An 18,842-nucleotide genomic window follows, 5' to 3' on the forward strand; every position below is an offset into this window, starting at 1 on the left:
TGAGTAGTAAAGTACATGCTCGGAATGTGTTAACATCAGATCGTAACAAAGCCCGTATTCATTCAGGATTCCTCTCCCAAAGGGCCCCAGATCAGCCAGGGTCATTGTCTCAATTAGATAAATGCCCTTAATAGAATGGCCGAAATATCTGTATCTATGTAATTCAAGTAGGGCTGCCATATTTTATGGAATAATTTGGTTTTTTGGTGCACCATATTAGTAAGGAAATCAGGGGGGATACATTCCATGATTATTCTGTGCCAATTCGAAAGTCCAGGAGGGCCCTCAGCCACCCAGTTCACCAAAATATTTTTCCTTGCACAGAAAGAGAGAATGGAAAATAATCTCTTCCCGTCGCACATCCAGGGAAGGTAAACTCGAAAAGCACAAAACAAGAGATACTGGATCCACTCTAATTTCCGTTCCCAAGATTTCTGTCAAGGCATTTGCTACTTTAGTCCAATATTTATGGATCTTATGACAAGTCCATAAGCAGTGTACAAGAGTGCCCACCTCTATTTTACATTTGGGACACATTGGAGATGCTCTTGCCTTAAATTTTGCCAATCAGTCCGGTGCTATATGGGTCCTGTGAAGTATCTTCAACTGAATGGCCTGGGTCTGTTGAAGATGGAGATTTTTCTGGCATTTTCCCAAATGTCATTCCAAATTTCTACAGAGATTTCCAGCCCCAAATCCTGATCCCATGTTTTAAGCAGATTGTCCAGATCTTCCGATACTTCATCATGTAATAAATGATAAGGAGTGCTGACCGAAGGTACCCCCTTTGGCCATAACACTCTACGTTCTCTGTCTGATTTATAAAGACTATCTAATAGCGTAGTCTTCTTCTGTATGTAATCTCAAATTTGGAAGTGTCGAAAGAGATCACCATTAGGTAATCCAAATTTCTGATGCAGCTGTTCAAAAGACATCAGGGCCCCTTCCTTAAACAGATCCCTAAACAGGAGAAACCCCTAGATCTCCTGAATGTGGCATCTGTAAGCCCCGGTTGAAACCCCCATGCCCCCACTATTGGAGTGTAGGGGGATGTTTTATGTGAATTGCCCTCATTTTGCTGCATTATATTCCAAGCTTTAATTATATTTATTATTATAGGGCTTTTACAGTGGCCCGTAATGATTTTCCTCTTGTCTGAAAATAAGATGTTAATAAGTGGGCATTTTACTTGAGAAGCCTCGATGTCCAGCCAGATTGATTGTGGGTCAGACAAGACCCAATCATTTCGTCCCCTGTCTAGGTGACATCCTCAGTGCTTGGGAGCCTCCTGTGAAGCGCTTCTGTGATGTTTCCTCCGGCATTTATAATTATAGACAGGGGACAAAACGTTTGCAAGACAAATTCCCAGCTCGGCGAACAGAACCACAACAACGAGCACCCGAGCTACAAATCTTCTCCCAAACTTTGAAGACCCAATCAGCTATGTAGCTTAATAGGGAACTTAACTGATATTTCCTAAAATCTGGAAAATCCAGTCCTCCCCTTGCCTGTGGAAGTTGTACCTTCCTCAGCTTAATGAGGGGCTGTCTATGATTCCAGATGAAGGAATCCAGATCCCAGCCAGCCTTACAATTTGCATAGTACCAACCTGGCAGCATCACCGGGAGCATTCTCATAGGGTATAGGAGACAGGGCAGGACATTCATTTTAATTAGTGCTATTCTGCCTAACCAGGAAATTGGAAGGTCTCCCTATCGTTGGAGGTCCTGCCTTACCCTCTCTAGTAAATGCACAAAGTTAGCATTGTATAGCTGGCCAAGTACTGGGGTGATAAAAATGCCTAAATATAAGAAACCCTCCAGGGACCACCGAAAGGGAAAGTGGGATCCGTCCGATAGGTGGGATATACTAGTGAGGTCACCCATTGGCATAGCCTCTGATTTTGAAAAATTAATTTTGTAGCCTGAAAATGCACTAAATGTATTAATAACTTGGATTAAGCGAGGCACGGACATCAAAGGATTACTAAGAGATAGGAGAATATCATCTGCATAAAGGGTAATTTTATGTTTACCTGTACCAATCCTCAGGACTGTTATATTAGAGTCAGCCCGTATAGTTTCTGCTAGTGGCTCAATTAATAGCGTAAATAGCAATGGTGAGAGAGGACATCCCTGATGGCAGCCCCTACCCATACTGAAGCTATCCGAACCTAATCCATTGGTGATCACAACTGCTTTGGGATCATTATACAGTGTTGAAACCCATTTGGTAAACACCTTTCCAACGCCAAACCTTTCCAATGTGTAAAACAGGTATGACCATTCAACCCTGTCGAATGCCTTTTCCGCGTCTAATGAGACTACTACTCCTGGTATCTTTCCCTGATGGCAGGCTTGAATCACATTCAAAACCCTTCTAACCTTATTGGATGATCTACTGCCCTTAATAAACCCCATCTGATCCTCCTTTATGATGTATGGCAATATCCTTTCTAGCCTCCATGCTAACGTTTTAGAAATGATTTTAAGATCTACATTTTGCAAGGATATTGGTCTGTATGACATGCAATCTTCTGGGTCCTTTCTTTTTTTGAGAATAAGAGAGATATTTGCCTCTTTCAGTGAAGGCGGGAGACAGCCCTGACTGTATAAGTAGTTATACATGTCCATAAGTAGGCCAGCCAGAATTCCTGTAAATTCTTTGTAGAATTCAGCTTGAAATCCATCTGGGCCAGGTGCCTTACTGCTCTGAAGTTGCCTGATTGCGTCAAGTATTTCTTGGATTGTTAGGGGAACATTCAGGACCAATACCTGTTCTGGGGTTAGGTCTGGAAAGGTCAAGTTTTTAAAAAATGACTGCATCCTCCTAGCTCTATCTTCGCAATCCTGCGATTTATATAAATCAGAATAAAATTTTCTGTAGATTGCATTAATCCTTCTGTGATCGTGAGTCAGAGTACCCGCACTTTCCTTGATAGACGTGATATTTTGAGGGGCCTTTTTTTTCTTTGCAAGAAATGTTAAGTATCTACCAGGTTTATCGCCAAATTCATATAACCTTTGTTTTGCAAATAATATTTCCCTCTTGGCCGTTTGGGTACGTGTGGTGTTTAGAGCTGTCCTAAGGGCCGTAATTTGATAAGAGAAGGTCTGTTAGCATATGCTGTTTCAGCCGCTTTTAAGCGAGCTTCAAGCAGATGCTGTTGTTCTCCCTTTAATTTTTTCTGGGTTGCCGAGTACAAAATGATCAAACCTCACACGTAAGCTTTGATGGTCTCCCACATCATTGATAGGTTGCTGGCCGTACCTGAATTGATTTCCAAAAAAGTTTTAAATTCTTGAGAGATGTACTTTACAAATTTAATATCTTTCATCAGGAAGGAATCCATACACCAATGCCGGGGGGATGTCTCATTGTTCCTCGCCTTGATTTCCATATATACAGCAGCGTGATCAGAAATTATTATACTACCTATTTTACAGGATGATATGGAATTTTAAAAAATCGAAGGGGCAAAAGACATATCAATTGTGGTGTGTCATTTATGTGGACTGGAGTAAAAAGAAAAATCTCTGCCCTGTGGGTGAAGGCATCTCCACACATCTACTGGTCCTAATTCTTTGTTCAAATCCACCAATTGTCTGGATCTAGGGGATACTCCTGCAGTACTCTTGGGAATCCTATCTATTCCCGGGTCCATAATATAATTAAAGTCTCCCCCTATAATTGTATGACGAACACCAAGAACCATCAATTTGGAGAAGGCTTCTTTATAAATTGAAAAGGATGTGCCGGGGGACAATACGGATTTAAGATCCCATATTCCTCTCCATTTATAAGGGCTTTAATTAGAATATATTGTCCAGATTCATCTTTTATCTGATTTAGGATTTTGAAAGGGAGATTCTTCCGAGTAAGGATGACAACTCCCCTACTTTCTGAGCTGAAGCAAGAAAAGAAGACCTGATCAAATCCACTCTGTCGTAATTTCAAGTGTTCTTTATCCAATAAATGTGTCTCCTGTAGGAGAGCTATATCAACCCTTTCTTTCTTGAGGTTTGATAATATTTTCTTCCTTTTGATTGGTGAATTACTCCCCTTGACATTCCAGGTGCACCATTTAATCGAATGACTAACCATAATTGTCCGGGCAAGTCCGAGACCCCTCGGGAGAAGAAACCCCATCCAAAACATCCCGAGCATAGAACATATAAAATTCACAAAAATAGAGGCTCTTTAAGACACTCACATCAATATAATAAAAAACTATTTCTAAACAGAAAAATTATAAAACATATTTAATGGAGATTTTCCCTGATTAAAATGTGTTGGCTGTAATGCAACTACATCGGCAACACTTTAAGCACTATTTCTAAAGCGCGATTTTTCTCTAAGAAGGAGTTGCACGAGAACGTAACCATCATGTTACGGAAGAACTACCTATCATAACCTATCTCCGAGGATTCTAGAGTCTCTTCATCTGTCTTGTTTGTGATAACTGATGTCATATTCTCTGGTTTGGGTTCTTTGCTGTTACCAATCCTTCTTCCTAAATATTTTCTAATCATCCAGTACCTCACATGTGGAGCAAATAAGAATTGTGTCCTCCTTTCTAAACTGAGTTTAAAGGTTGGTCTAGTTATCAGTGGTAGAACACAATGTAGTGAGTTCAGTCAGCTCACTGGACATCATAGTATGTAGATTGAGGCTGTTAATCTGGTTTTATCAGGGAGCCCTGACTAACATGAAAAGATTGATCACTGATGAGCCTTAACAGAAGAGGCATTTGTCTAAACGACAATGTAAGTTAATATAGGAACAGGTTACAGAAATAATTACTCCTAAAGGCTATTAGGAGTAGTGAGAAACACATCTGCTTCATTGAGGAACTCATGTAAATCCCCCAACTTTCTGCACTCAAAGACTGTGCTGTCATCAGGATGGGTGGAGCTGGAATTGAATCTAGGCCCCTGGTGCTCTGAGGCAGCAGTGCGAACCACTGACCCACCATGTCACCGCAGTGCTAGTCATTCCTGGTCAACTTGTCCATTACCTTAGCTGGAGGACCTTTAATCTGAATTCTCTTTACAGAGAGGTCCATCTCTCTTAACTCAGGTCATTTCCACTTAGAATCCCCTGGGGAACCTAAAATCTCATGAACGGCAGTTGCTCTGTTGAAACAAATACTTTCTTTCTTGGAGCATCCTGGATTTCTCGATCAGATAAGATCTTTCTGACTGGAACTTGTAGTCCTTTTTCCTTTTTAACCATTTCCTGAAATCTGTGGACATTGGTGTGGTTTTCATGGAGTCACATGTGGTTTATCTCCAATTTCTTCAAACAAATATTTACTCTCAATCTGCGGATACAGTTCTGTTGAAGCATGCAAGTGCCCTACTCGAGGTGGTACAGTGGCTAGCACTGCTGCCTCATAACAGCAAGGCCCTGGGTTCGATTCTACCCTCAGGTAACTGTTGAGTATTATGCGTGGGTTTCTTCTGGGTGCTCTGGTTTCCTCCCACAGTCCAAAGATGTGTAGATTAGGTGGAATGACTGTGCTAAAGTACCTTGTAATGTGCAGGCTAGGGGGGTTAGCCATGGGAAAATGCATGGTTATGGGGGGTCTTGGTGGGATGCTCTTTAGAGGGTTAGTGTGGACTCGATGGGCCAAATGGCTTGCTTCCACACTGTAGGAATTCCGCACTTCAATTTACTGAGCAGGTTGGATGTCATCAGCCACCTTGTGTGGGTGTTCTAGTGGTAAACTAATCTTTTTCATATCCTCAGTCTTGTTATTGGAAGATTGCTGCACATGCAGCATTATCTTTGTACCTGGCATCGATTGTTCTGCTTCAGAAGGCACATGAATGAACATTTCCACTTGCCCTCAAAAGCATTCCTTCTTGTTAACAGAATCACAAACTCACAGAAAAATGTCATGACACAGAACGAGGCTATGTCACCCATTTGCATCTGCACTGACTCTCCACATGTCTTCGTCCCATTCTCTGGTCTTTCCCACATACCCTTGTACATTCTGTCTATTTGTAGCAAACTTTGTTTTAACCGGCAACTTATGAACAAGCGCTCTCTATAAACTGGGCAAACGTTATATAATTCAAGTACTGGAATTTTACTGTATAATTATGATCTCCGTGACTTCAATAAGGCGTTCGACAAGGTTCCCCATGGGAGACTGATTAGCAAGGTTAGATCTCATGGAAAATAGGGAGAACTAGCCATTTGGATACAGAACTGGCTCAGAGGTAGAAGACAGAAGGTGGTGGTGGAGGGTTGTTTTTCAGACTGGAGGCCTGTGATCAGTGGAGTGCCACAAGGATGGGTGCTGGGTCCTCTACTTTTTGTCATTTACATAAATGATTTTGATGCGAGCATAAGACGAAAAGTCAGTAAGTTTGCAGATGACACCAAAATTGGAGGTGTAGTGGACAGCGAGGAGGTTTACCTCAGATTAAAACAGGATCTGGACCAAATGGGCCAATGGGCTGAGAAGTGGCAGATGGAGTTTAATTCAGATAAATGCGAGGTGCTGCATTTTGGGAAAGCACGTCTTCGCAGGACTTATACACTTAATGCTAAGATCCTAGGGAGTGTTGCTGAACAAAGAGACCTTGGAGTGCAGGTTCATAGCTCCTTGAAAGTGGAGTTGCAGGTAGATAGGATAGTGAAGAAGGCGTTTAGTATGCTTTCCTTTATTGGTCAGAGTATTGAGTACAGGAGTTGGGAGGTCATGTTGTGGCTGTACAGAACATTGGTTAGGCCACTGTTGGAATATTGCATGCAATTCTGGTCTCCTTCCTATCGGGAAGATGTTGTGAAACTTGAAAGAGTTCAGAAAAGATTCACAAGGATGTTGCCAGGGTTGGAGGATTTGAGCTACAGGGAGAGGCTGAACAGGCTGGGGCTGTTTTCCCTGGAGCGTCGGAGGCTGAGGGGTGATCTTATAGAGGTTTACAAAATTATGAGGGGCATGGATAGGGGAAATAGGCAAAGTCTTTTCCCTGGGGTCAGGGAGTCCAGAACTAGAGGGCATAGGTTTAGGGTAAGAGGGGAAAGATATAAAAGAGACCTAAGGGGCAACTTTTTCACGCAGAGGGTGGTATGTGCATGGAATGAGCTGCCAGAGGATGTGGTGGAGGCTGGTACAATTGCAACATTATGGGTATATGAATAGGAAGGGTTTGGAGGGATATGGGCCGGGTGCTGGCAGGTGGGATCAGATTGGGTTGGGATATCTGGTCGGCGTGGATGGGTTGGACAGAAGGGTCTGTTTCCATTCTGTACATCTCTATGACTCTATGATGACCGAGTAGTCAATTGAGGGTGTGAGTGAGAAGGCTCTCTGTTGGTAAGTTTTATTTAAGGCAAAGTTGCATTATTAGTTAAGTAATTCACTCTATAAATGAAGTAGAACAGTGATGCGCAGACCTCTGCATTAGGTTTATATTAGTTAGTTTTCACATTGATTATGTGAACCTCTTGATTCAATCAAAAAACTTGATCAACTGAAACACTCCAGGTCGAGTAGGTGCTGGATAATGAGAAGTCAGTTGAGTGTGATCATCTACTGCCCTCTTAAATTCCTCAATTGTACCTGCTTCCACTTCCATGCTGTGCATTCCATACTCTGACTACACTCTGTGTAAAATAAAATCTCATATCAAATTTGCTTCTTTATATCCGTGCCATTCTCATTCTTGATCCTTTTCTGAGTGGGGAGAACTTCCCCCTATCTACTCAATCCAACCCTCACAGTGTGGAATAGTTCCCTAATGTCAATATTGGTGACCTCAACAGGGTTGCACGATGAGTCTAGGAAGCCCAATGAAATCATCTACCAGTTGGACCCTTGATCTGTTGGCTGAAAACCGTTTACTCCTGGACCAGTTGTTGTCTGGGAGGTAGTTGACATCCTGTAGCTACCTTAAGGATATTGTGGTCAATGCATCCATGGAGGCTCAAGGTGAATAGTGTTGATTGTGAATTAGGCAAGCACTTCCTGCTTATATGTTTTGAGCTGCAGTCTATGATAATAACAGTTATTCCACTGGTGCCATGTTTTCTCATCTCTTTCAGCTGGGACTTCTGATTTCTCAGCCAAGGTAACTGATTTGATACCAGTTCGCACCTGTACTGAGCTTAAAAGTAACTTGCCATTGACATAAATGGATTCTGTGGAATCTGAAATCCTGGATCAACAAGCTCTCCTAGGAATGCCTCCTTTTCCAATGGAGGTATATCACTTAATACAGCTATCTTCTAAAGGAAGTGGTGCAACCACACTGACCTTGTTCTATGTTTCAGCATTTGGCTGTTTGCTATAATGAAACTGTGTCTTGCTTCTGCACACCTTTTGGAAATGGCCTGCAGTTTGACAAATTTAGTATTCTTGGTCACGGTAGGGTAATGTCTATGCTTGTGAGGCCTTGTTGTTCCAAAGTGCTGACAGTCTTAGCATCTGCTGTTTGGATTTTCTCTGGGTTGGATTCTCACATGTCTCTTCACAGAGTACAGAGATCTACAGCACAGAAAGACCCTTCAGCCCATCACCGCTGTTACATGTTTTATAAAGTAGACAATCTCTGTGGTTGTCTTGCTGTTCACCTGTCAGGATTTGTCTATAGTCTTTCTGGTTTTGTTTCTAGTATACTTTAAGTAACTTTCTCTGATGTCAAATCTTCCTTCATTTAAGAAAGAATTAGAGAAATCTGACAAAGAAACATCAGTATTTCCAGCAATAATTCTGTCTCTTCTGAATTCCGATTTCAACACTCTGGAGATCATTGTTGAAATTGTCCTCTGGAAATTGAACTCTCTGCTATTAAAACTTGCCTGTTCAAGAATTTTGTTCGTTCTTAAATTGAAATCACCATTCAAAGCTATTAGAATGTTGTCAGAAATATGTAGGCTTTTTATTATGGTGAGGATTAATAACAACATTCACAATAAGACCCAATGAATATATTAGTGCATTATCTGTTCTGCTTCATACTTATTACTTAATTTTAAAGCAATTCTATATCCTAGGAATTGTCCTAGAGTTTTAGAGTCATTCAGCACAGACACTGACCCTTCGGTCCAAACAGTCCGTGCCGAATGGAATCCCAAACTAAACTAGTCCCATCTGCCTGCTCCTGACTCATATCCCTCCAAACCTTCCCTATTCATGTGTCTATACAATTCCTTTTAAACATTGTAATTTTACTCGCATCCACCACTTCCTCAGGAAGTTCATTCCACACTTGAACCACCCTCTGTGTAAAAAATTTGGCTCATGTCTTTTTTAAATCTCTCTCCTCTCACCTTAAAAATGTGCCCCCTACTCTTGAAATTCCTCATCTTAGGGAAAAGATGACTACCATCAACTTTATCTATACCTCTCATTATTCTATAAGCTATCGGGTCAACCGCCTAAGCACCAGTGAAAAATGCCCCAGCCTATCCAGTCTTTCCTTATAACTCAAACCTTCCATCCATGGCAACATCCTGCGAAATCTCTTCCGAACCCTCTCCAGCTTGATAATATCCTTCCTGTAATTGTGTGACCAGAACTGGACACAGTAATACAGAAGAGGTCTCACCAATGTCTTGTACAACTTGAGCTCTTTTTGGTCCATTTCTGGTCTTAATCCTACTTGGCAGTATTAACTCTCTGTTCTTGTATTGAAAATGATAAACTTAGATGTTTACAAAGATAATGCTGGAGAATGGGACTAGCTGAGCAGCTCTTTCAATTATGTGTCAAATAGCCTCCCTCTGTAGTGTAAAATTCTATGATTATATATTAACTATGGTTATCATTGTACAGCTATTTTAAACCCATAAGCTTCCCTCCATCAAGTTTAGGCAACATCACTCCTAGATAAACCATCATTTCTCACACAGTGAGAATAATCTCTTCGGTGAATTACTGGAAGGCAGTTGGACATAACAGAACTGAACTGATCTCCACCAGCATTCAGAATAGAACTTTCAGTGCTATATCACTGGTTGCTAGAACAGGAGTATGCAGAGGTGAGTACATTTGGACAGGGGAAGAAAGGATGTGGAGAAGACAAAAATAACTCTTAATTTTCTTTCTTTTTTTTCCAGAGTGGACAACAGCAGAGTCCTGCACTGCCTCAAAAACCAGTATTACCTCACTCTTTTCATTCTCAGCGTCCTGTTTTAATACTACCAAGCCTTCGGCCTACCTCTCCAACCAGTGGCGATCAGCAGGACAGCAGAGTGCCCATCCCTATTGCAGTACGGGTTCAGTCTCCAGCATCTTTAGAATATGCCAATATTAAACCCTTAAAACAAACACCACCGAATAGACCTTTGCCAGCGGATCCACTCCCAAAGACTTCAAAGGTACATATTTAATACTTACCGTATTTATTATTCATTCATGCACAGGATGAGAGTGTTACTGGCTAGGCCAGCGTTTATTGCTCATCCCTAATTACCCAGAGGGACAGTTAAGAGTCAATCACATGTCGTGGGTGTGAAGTCACATGTAGGCCACACCAGGTAAGTATGGCAGTTTCTTTCCCTCCAAGACATTAGTGAACTTAGAGTCATAGAGATGTACAGCATGGAAACACACCCTTCGGTCCAACCCATCCATGCCGACCAGATATCCCAACCCAATCTAGTCCCACCTGCCAGCACCTGGCCCATATCCCTTCAAACCCTTCCTATTCATATACCCATCCAAATGCCTTTTAAATTTTGCAATTATACCAGTTTCCACCACTTCCTCTGGCAGCTCATTCCATTCACATACCACCTTCTGTGTGAAAAAGTTGCCCCTTAAGTCTCTTTTATATCTTTCCCCTCTCACTCTAAACCTATGCCCTCTAGTTCTGGACTCCCTGACCCCAGGGAAAAGACTTTGTCTGTTTATCCTATCCATGCCCCTCATAATTTTGTAAACCTCTATAAGGTCACCCCTCAGCCTCCGACACTCCAGGGAAAACAGCCCTAGCCTGTTCAGCCTCTCCCTATAGCTCAAATCCTCCAACCCTGGCAACATCCATGTAAATCTTTTCTGAACCCTTTCAAGTTTCACAACATCTTTCCAATGGGAAGGAGACCAGAATTGCATGCAATATTCCAACAGTGGCCTAACCAATGACCTGTACAGCCACAATATGACCTCCCAACTCCTGTACTCAATACTCTGACCAATAAAGGAAAGCACACCAAATGCCTTCTTCACTATCCTATCTACCTGTGACTCCACTTTCAAGGAGCTATGAACCTGCACTCCAAGGTCTCTTTGTTCAGCAACACTCCCTAGGACCTTACCATGAAGTGTATAAGTCCTGCGAAGATTTGCTTTCCCAAAATGCAGCACCTCGCATTTATCTGAATTAAATTCCATCTGCCACTTCTCAGCCCATTGGCCCATCTGATCAAGACCCTGTTGTAATCTGAGGTAACCTTCTTCACTGTCCATGGGCTTTCCCAACAATCAACAACAGATTCATGGTCATTCATTAATCTCATAATTCCAAATTTTTATTGAATTCAAATTGCACTATCTGCCGTGTTGGGCTTTGAACCCAGGTGTCCAGAATATCATCTGGGCCTCTGGATCAGTAGTCCATGATAATACCACTAGGTCATTGCCTAACCCTGATAAGATGTGAAACAACATGTGTGGAAACTGAGGCTTTCAGTATCTTAGAGAAGGCTATGGGTGTCTTTCTGGCAAAACATGCACAAAGTGGGTTGAAACCAGATGTGTCTCAACTCTAACCTGAAAGTGGGCCCGGATAATAGCATAAGAAAGCAGCTGATCTTCTCTCGGTGGTTATAAAGAACATAAAAATTTAACAGCACATCGGTACTGTTCCTCCCCTAATGCATGATGTGGATGAGCCACTGTTGGACTGGGACGGACAAAGTTAAGAATCACACAACATTAGGTCATAGTCCAACAGGTTTATTTGGAAGCACTAGCTTTTGGAGAACTGCTCCTTCGTCAGATAGCTAGTGGAGCAGAATCATAGGATACATAATCCATAGCAAAAGAGGGTAGTGTCATATAACTGATGCAATATATTGAACAATCCTAGATTGCTGTTGTCTTTGATCTTTTAGAATGGGTTGCAAGTTTCGATTCATTATTATGTAAATCCCAGAAGTTCTTTCAATTATTTACATATTCATGAATCGACTGTTGCGTGGTACAGCCAAAAATTCCCACTTTTTTATCCACCCTGCTTGATTTTCCTGAGGCCGGATATAGGTTAGGGAAGATGTCAGATGTTGATTCTTTACACAGAGTTAAAAATCACACAACACCTGTCCAACACAGGGCATCTCCAAATCATCTTTACACAGAGAGTGGTGGGTGCGTGAAACGCACTGCCAGCATTGGTAGTAGAGTGAGATACATCAGGGAGAAAGTGAGGACTGCAGATGCTGGAGATCAGATCCAAAATGTGTGGTGCTGGAAAAGCACAGCAGGTCAGGCAGCATCCGAGGAGCAGGTGAGTCGACGTTTTGAGCATAAGCTCTTCATCAGGAATGTGGAATGATGGAACGTGAAATTCCTGATGAAGGGCTTATGCTCAAAACGTCGACTCTCCTGCTCCTCGCCTGCTGCCTGACTGGCTGTGCTTTTCCAGCAACACACCTGTTGACTTAGATACCTTCGGGACATTTATTTGACTCTTGGATAGGCACGTGGATGATAGTAAAATGAACAGTACGTAGGTTAGTCTGATCTTAGAGTAGGATAAAAGGTCGGCACAACGTCGAGGGCTGAAGGGCCTGTACTTTGCTGTATTGTTCTACGTTCTAGGAAACACGCCCACTCCTATTAGGAAGCAAATTTACAGAGTGACAATTTCATCCAGACGCTGTCTCTGGACAATTTTTAAATTTTTGCAAGGTGGGGTTTATCAGCTGCCAGTTTTTACACCAGCTGGAGGGAGACAGGTGGAGTTTTATGAGTAAGTAATTCTTAGGGATAAAGTGATTGCTTTAAAGTTTTTAGTTTAGCCAACTGCAGAGATTAACAGTTCAGCTCACATTGTTTATTTGAGGGATTAATGGGCCATTGGATGCAATCCAGCTTTTTAATATATTTATCAACACTTGTTAACTACTTAATAGACACATTAAAAAACTGGATTGCTTCCAAGACTCTATAAACCCTTCAAATAAACAATTGGACTCTTGACAATATTTACGTCGCTGCTTTGCAGAGTCATACTGTTTATCTGGAGGATGTGTGGGCTCCTGTGAGGTGGCATAGTGGCTCACTGGTTAGTATTGTTGCCTCACAGTGCTAGGGACCCAGGTTCAATTTCAGCCTTGGGTGACTGTCTATGTGGAGTTTGCACATTCTCCCTGTGTCTGCGTGGGTTTCCTCTGGTGCTCTGGTTTCCTCCCACAGTCCAAAAGTGTGCAGGTTAAGTGAATTGGCCTTGCTACATTGTTCAGGGATGTGTAGGTTAAATGTACAAGTCAGGAGTAAATATAGGGCAGGGGAATGTGTCTGGCTGGGTTAATCTCCAGAGGTTCAGTGTGGACTTGTTGGACCGAAGGGCATGTTTCCACACTGTAGGGATTCTAATTCTAAAATGGTATCATTTATAGGGTGGCACGATAGCTCAGTGGTTTTCACTGTTGCCACACAGTGCCAGGGACCTGGATTTGATTCCAGCCTCAGGCAATTGACTGTGTGGAGTTTGCACATTCTCCCCGTGTCTGCGTGGGTTTCCTCCCACAATCCAAAGATGTGCAGGTTAGGTGAATTGGCCATGCTAAATTGCCTGTAGTGATCAGGGATGTTAGGTTAGAGGTAGATGGTGGGGAATGGGTCTGGATGGGATACTCTTCAGAGGGTCAGTGTGGACTTGTAGGGCTGAAGGACCTGTTTCCACGCTGTAGAGATTCTATGAAATCTGTACATTTAGGTTTTAACTTATCTTTGAGATCTTTCTGAGATTTTGTACGACAGGAATGGACAGGAGTGAAGGTAAGCCTTTTATCTAGCTTGCTCCGGAGTCAGTCTGGCTCCCATTTGTATCTCCATTCCCACTACAGGTGTGCCAGTTTGGATGGCATACCTGTGGACCTCTCCAGGCCCCTGCCAACCATCAATCCGTGTTCCCTGGTAAACCGGAGATAGAAGCAGGAATGTGACTTGGATTCCATCCCAACTCATAATTCCTGCTTTTCATGGAACTTTGAATCCCTCATTCTATACTGATCTGTATAAACTTCAGAAAAATATTCCGAATGCAAAAAGCACGTTACTTCCTTTAATTAGCAGGTAGGAAGAAATAAATTAAGCACATTGCTGTGCTTCTTTATCTGATTTGGGCAGTGGGTTGGTGCTGCTGTCTCACAACGCCAGGGACCCCAGTACGATTCCATCCTCAGGAATGTGTGGAGTTTGCACTTTCTTCCTGTGTCTGCGTGGGTTTCCTCTGGATGCTCCAGCTTCCTCCCACAGTCCAAAGATGTGCAAGTTTTTAAAATTAACCATTCTAAATTGCCCATAGTATCCAGGGATGTGCTGGCTAGGTGGATAAGCCATTGGAAATGCAGTGTTACAGGGATAAGGTAGGGGTGTTGGTCTGGGTGGGATGCTCTTTGGAGGGTCATTGTGGACTTGATGGGTTGAATGGCCTGCTTCTACACTGTAGGGATTCTATAGTTCATCACATTCCATCAGCCTCTCCAGAATCTATAGTTCAGGAATGTCTCTGATTTTATGGGGAAAGGTTTGAGATTCACCCATTAGCCTGAAAAATCTCAGTTCACTCAGGGAAGGCTGTGGCACAGTGGGAATGTCACTGGTCGAGTAACTGGAGCTGCAGACTAATGTTCTGGGAATATGGGTTTGAATCTCGTCTTGACAAACAATGAAATTTGAATTCAATGAAGGCTGGGATTAAAATCAGCCACGTAGCCATTAATGATTATTGTCAAAACCCATCTAATTCTCCAAAGTCTTTGAGGGAAGGAAATCATCTGTTCTTCCCTGGTCTGGCTTACATGTGACTCCAGGTCCACAGCAATGTGGCTGACTCTTAAAATGCCCTCTGGCAATTGTGGATGGACATTTAATAAATGAGCCAGTGATGACCACATTCCCTAAAGTAAACTTTTAAAATTCACTTCGCAGTTTCAGTGTACTCTGAACCACCTGCTGATAATTTTCTTCAGTGAAATTGCAGAGAAACTCTAGTGAAAAATGGAAGAACAGTGGTTAGCACTGCTGCCTCACGGAGCCCAGGTTCAATTCCAGCCTTGGGCGACTGTCTGTGCGGAGTTTACACATTGTCCCCGTGTCTGCATGTATTTCTTCTGGATCCTCTGGTTTCCTCCCACAGTCAAAAGATCTGCAGGTTAAGGTGGATTGGCCATTTTAAATTGCTCCATAGTGTGTGGGTTAGGTGGGTTAGCCGTGGAAAATATAGGGCTACAGGGATAGGATTGGGTTTGGGTCCGGATGGAATGGTCTTCGGCGGGTCGGTGCAGACTCGATGGGCTGAATGACCTCTATCTGCACTTGTAGGGACTCTATGAAAAGCTTCTTTCCAACTAAACATGTGTTCAGACATTGGTTTGATTAAAAGGTGGTTCTGATGATTATCCCTCCTTATTTATTTGTCATTGTTATGTTTTTTTCTCTCTTCTCAGCTGATCCAGCTTTAAAACTAAAAGTACTGCGTGCGTTATCAGAGACCAGATGTTCAAAGTAACAAAAAAGTGTTTTTTTTTTCCTTTGGTGAAAGGTTTTGCAGAGAGTGGCAGTGTTAAACAGTAGCCCTAACCTCCAGATGAATAATAGAACTGTTCAAGAGAAACTACAGGACAACGTGGCTCATTTTGAAACCAAACCATACAAGTAAGTAAGGCCAAATAACTTCTTACTTTATATGAAAGGAAGTCAGAGTTGGAGGGCCCAGGGTCAGGAAGGGAATTTAATAAGGAGACATGGTGGTGGAGCAGAATTCTATTCCAGTCTGGACTGCAATTATTCCAGCTCCAGGGGTATAGGGAATATAGCTGGCCTACCCAACCAGTTAACCAGTTGTTGAGTGGGCAGGTTGCCAATTGCGGGTTGGGTGTGATTTCTCAACCTACTCTGATCAAGAAGCTCAACATCGAATTGGGGTTGGCAACCCCTGCCCCTCCGAATCCCCCCCCCCGGCCCCTCTCCTCACAACGCCCATCCTGCAAGATTCCCCCTCCCCCAAAATCAGCTCTTACTTTTCTGTGAAAGTTCCACCATCCCTGAAGATCCTAACCTCAAATCCCCACCGCCTGATTTAAGTTCTGGGCAGGAAGCCCAGATTCCATGTTTCTGCCCTTCTGCCAATTATAGAGTCATACAGCATGGAAACAGACCCTTTGGTCCAACTAGTCCATGCCAACTATAATCCCAAACTAAACTAGTCTCACATGCCTGCGCTTGGTCCATATCCTTCCAAACATTTCTTATTCATGTACTTCCCTAAATGTCTTTTAAATGTTGTAACTGTACCCACATCCACCACTTCCCTGAGGAAGTTCATTCCACAGATGAACCACACCAAGAAAAATAATGGCCCCTCATGTGTTTTTATAATCTTTCTCCTCTCACCTTAAAAATATGTCTCCTGGTCTTGAAACCCCCATCATAGGGAAAAGACATCTGCCGTTAACTTTATGAATGCTCCTCGCGGTTTTATAAACCTGTGTAAGATCACATCTCAACCTCCTAATTGCAGTGAGAAAAGTCCCAGTCTATCCAGCCCCTCCCCATAACTCAAACCCTCCACTCCCGGCAACATCCTGGTAAGTTTCTTCTGAAGCCTCTCCGGTTTAACAATATCCTTCCTATAGGCCTCACCAATGTCCTGCACAACCTCAACATAATGCAACAAGTCCTCTACTCAAAGACCTGAGCAATGAAGGCAAGTGTGCTAAACGCCTTAATTAATTAAGGCGTTTGCATGATTAATGAATGATGACTTCAAGTTCTATTCCAGTCTGGACTGCAATTATTCCAGCTCCAGGGGTATAGGGAATATAGCTGGCCTACCCAACCAGTTAACCAGTTGTTGAGTGGGCAGGTTGCCAGTTGCGGGTTGGGTGTGATTTCTCTACCTGCTCTGATCAAGAAGCTCAACATAGAATTGGGGTTGGCAACCCCTACCCTTCCGAACCTCCCCCCAGCCCCTCTCCTCACAACACCCATCCTGCAAGATCCCTCTCCCCCAAAATCAGCTCTTACTTTTCTGTGAAAGTTCCACCATCCCTGAAGATCCTAACCTCAAATCCCAATTCCACTGGAAAGTCTGCTGGAAACCACCAGCTGGAAGATCTGTTGGCTGCTCCCATCTTGACAATCCTGGCGCTTCTGTTCTCCAGTTTGTCCATAGGAAGGTATAGTCCATAGTGTTTTACCATGCAATTCTGAATGAGATACAACTCTATCATGAATTCAGCTATAATTGCTGCAACTGAGGATATCTTCTTAGCATGAACAAAATTGCCTCTCATGATGAATCAATCTAGATTTTAAGATTGAATTAAAAAAATTCACACCATCAACACATCTCTTTCCAGAAGGAATTACTTCTGGCATATTATCATGTCAACACTTATTCTGGTGCAGCAAATACCAGCAAAAAAGAACAGGAAGGACAAATGAACTGTTATTATTGGAACTAGACGCAGGGAGAATGTTGTCTAAGACCATCATGACAGCTCCCTATATATTTTCCAAATATATTCCATGCATTTTGATAGCTGCCTAAATGAGAAGACAGGATTTGAATTTAACATTTCATTTGAAGGGTCATACTCTGGCAGCACAATGGCATCTCAGATTAATATGTGCCATAAAAACATCCACAACATCTTCTTTGGAAGAGTTAATGACTTCCCATGTCAATGGTTAAATTTTCTGTGCCATAGTAAGTTTTTAGATGACACCAACGGTGTTGTGGACAGTGAAAAAGGCTATCTAAGAGTACAACGGGATCTTAATCAGCTGGGCCAAGGAGTGGCAAATGGAGTTTAAATTAGGTAAATGTGAGGTACTGCATTTTGGAAAGGCAAATCAGAGCAGGACTTATGCACTTAATGGGTAGTTCCTGCTGAACAAAGAGACCTTGGAGTGCAGGTTCATCGTTCCTTGAAAATAGAGTCGCAGGTAGATAAGTAGTGAAGAAGGCATTTGGTATGCTTGACTTTATTGGACAGAGTATTGAGTACAGGAGTTGGGAGGTCATGTTGCAGCTGTACACAACATTGGTTAGGCCACTTTTGGAATATTGTGTGCAATTCTGATCTGCTATAGAAAATATATGTTTGTGAAATTTGAAAGGGTTCAGAAAAGATTTACAAAGATGTTGCCAGGGTTGGAGGGTTTAAGCTACAGGGAGAGGCTGAATAGGCTGGGGCTGTTTTCCCTGGAGCATCGGAAACTGAGGGCTGACCTAATAGAGGTTTATAAAATCATGAGGTGCGTGGATAGAATAAACACATCAGATTTTTTTCCCTGGGGTGGAGGAGTCTTAACTAGAGGACATAGGTTTAGAATGAGAAGGGGGACGTCTTAAAAGGGGCAACTTTTTCACACACAGAGTGGTGCATATATGGAATGAGCTGCCAGAGGAAGTAGTGGAGGCTGGCACAATTACAACATTTAAAGGCATCTGGATGGATATATGAATAGCAGGGGTTTAGAGGGATATGGGCCAAGTGCTGGCAAATGGGGCTAGCTTCATGGAGGAGATCTGGACGGAATGGACAAGTTGAGAATATCTGGACAGAATGGAAAAGTTGAACAGAAGGATCTGTTTCCATGATGTATGTCTCTATGACCCTGGGCAGCTGATTCAGCGCTGACAAAA

The 18,842-nt window shown here is 42.6% G+C and overlaps 1 protein-coding gene across 3 annotated transcripts in view; it reads left to right on the forward strand.

Moving 5' to 3' along the window:
- The window catches only part of adam19b (ADAM metallopeptidase domain 19b), a 173,958-nt gene that overhangs the window by 148,236 nt on the left and 6,880 nt on the right, over positions 1–18,842 (forward strand). For all 3 annotated transcript variants that reach the window (XM_072591126.1, XM_072591127.1, XM_072591129.1), the window contains 2 exons: positions 10,078–10,338; positions 15,732–15,844. In XM_072591126.1, the coding sequence (XP_072447227.1) occupies positions 10,078–10,338; positions 15,732–15,844 (374 nt within the window). The remainder of the gene's footprint in view (positions 1–10,077; positions 10,339–15,731; positions 15,845–18,842) is intronic.

This window comes from Chiloscyllium punctatum, chromosome 20 (assembly GCF_047496795.1).
Source record: "Chiloscyllium punctatum isolate Juve2018m chromosome 20, sChiPun1.3, whole genome shotgun sequence".
Taxonomy (NCBI): Eukaryota; Metazoa; Chordata; class Chondrichthyes; order Orectolobiformes; family Hemiscylliidae; genus Chiloscyllium; species Chiloscyllium punctatum.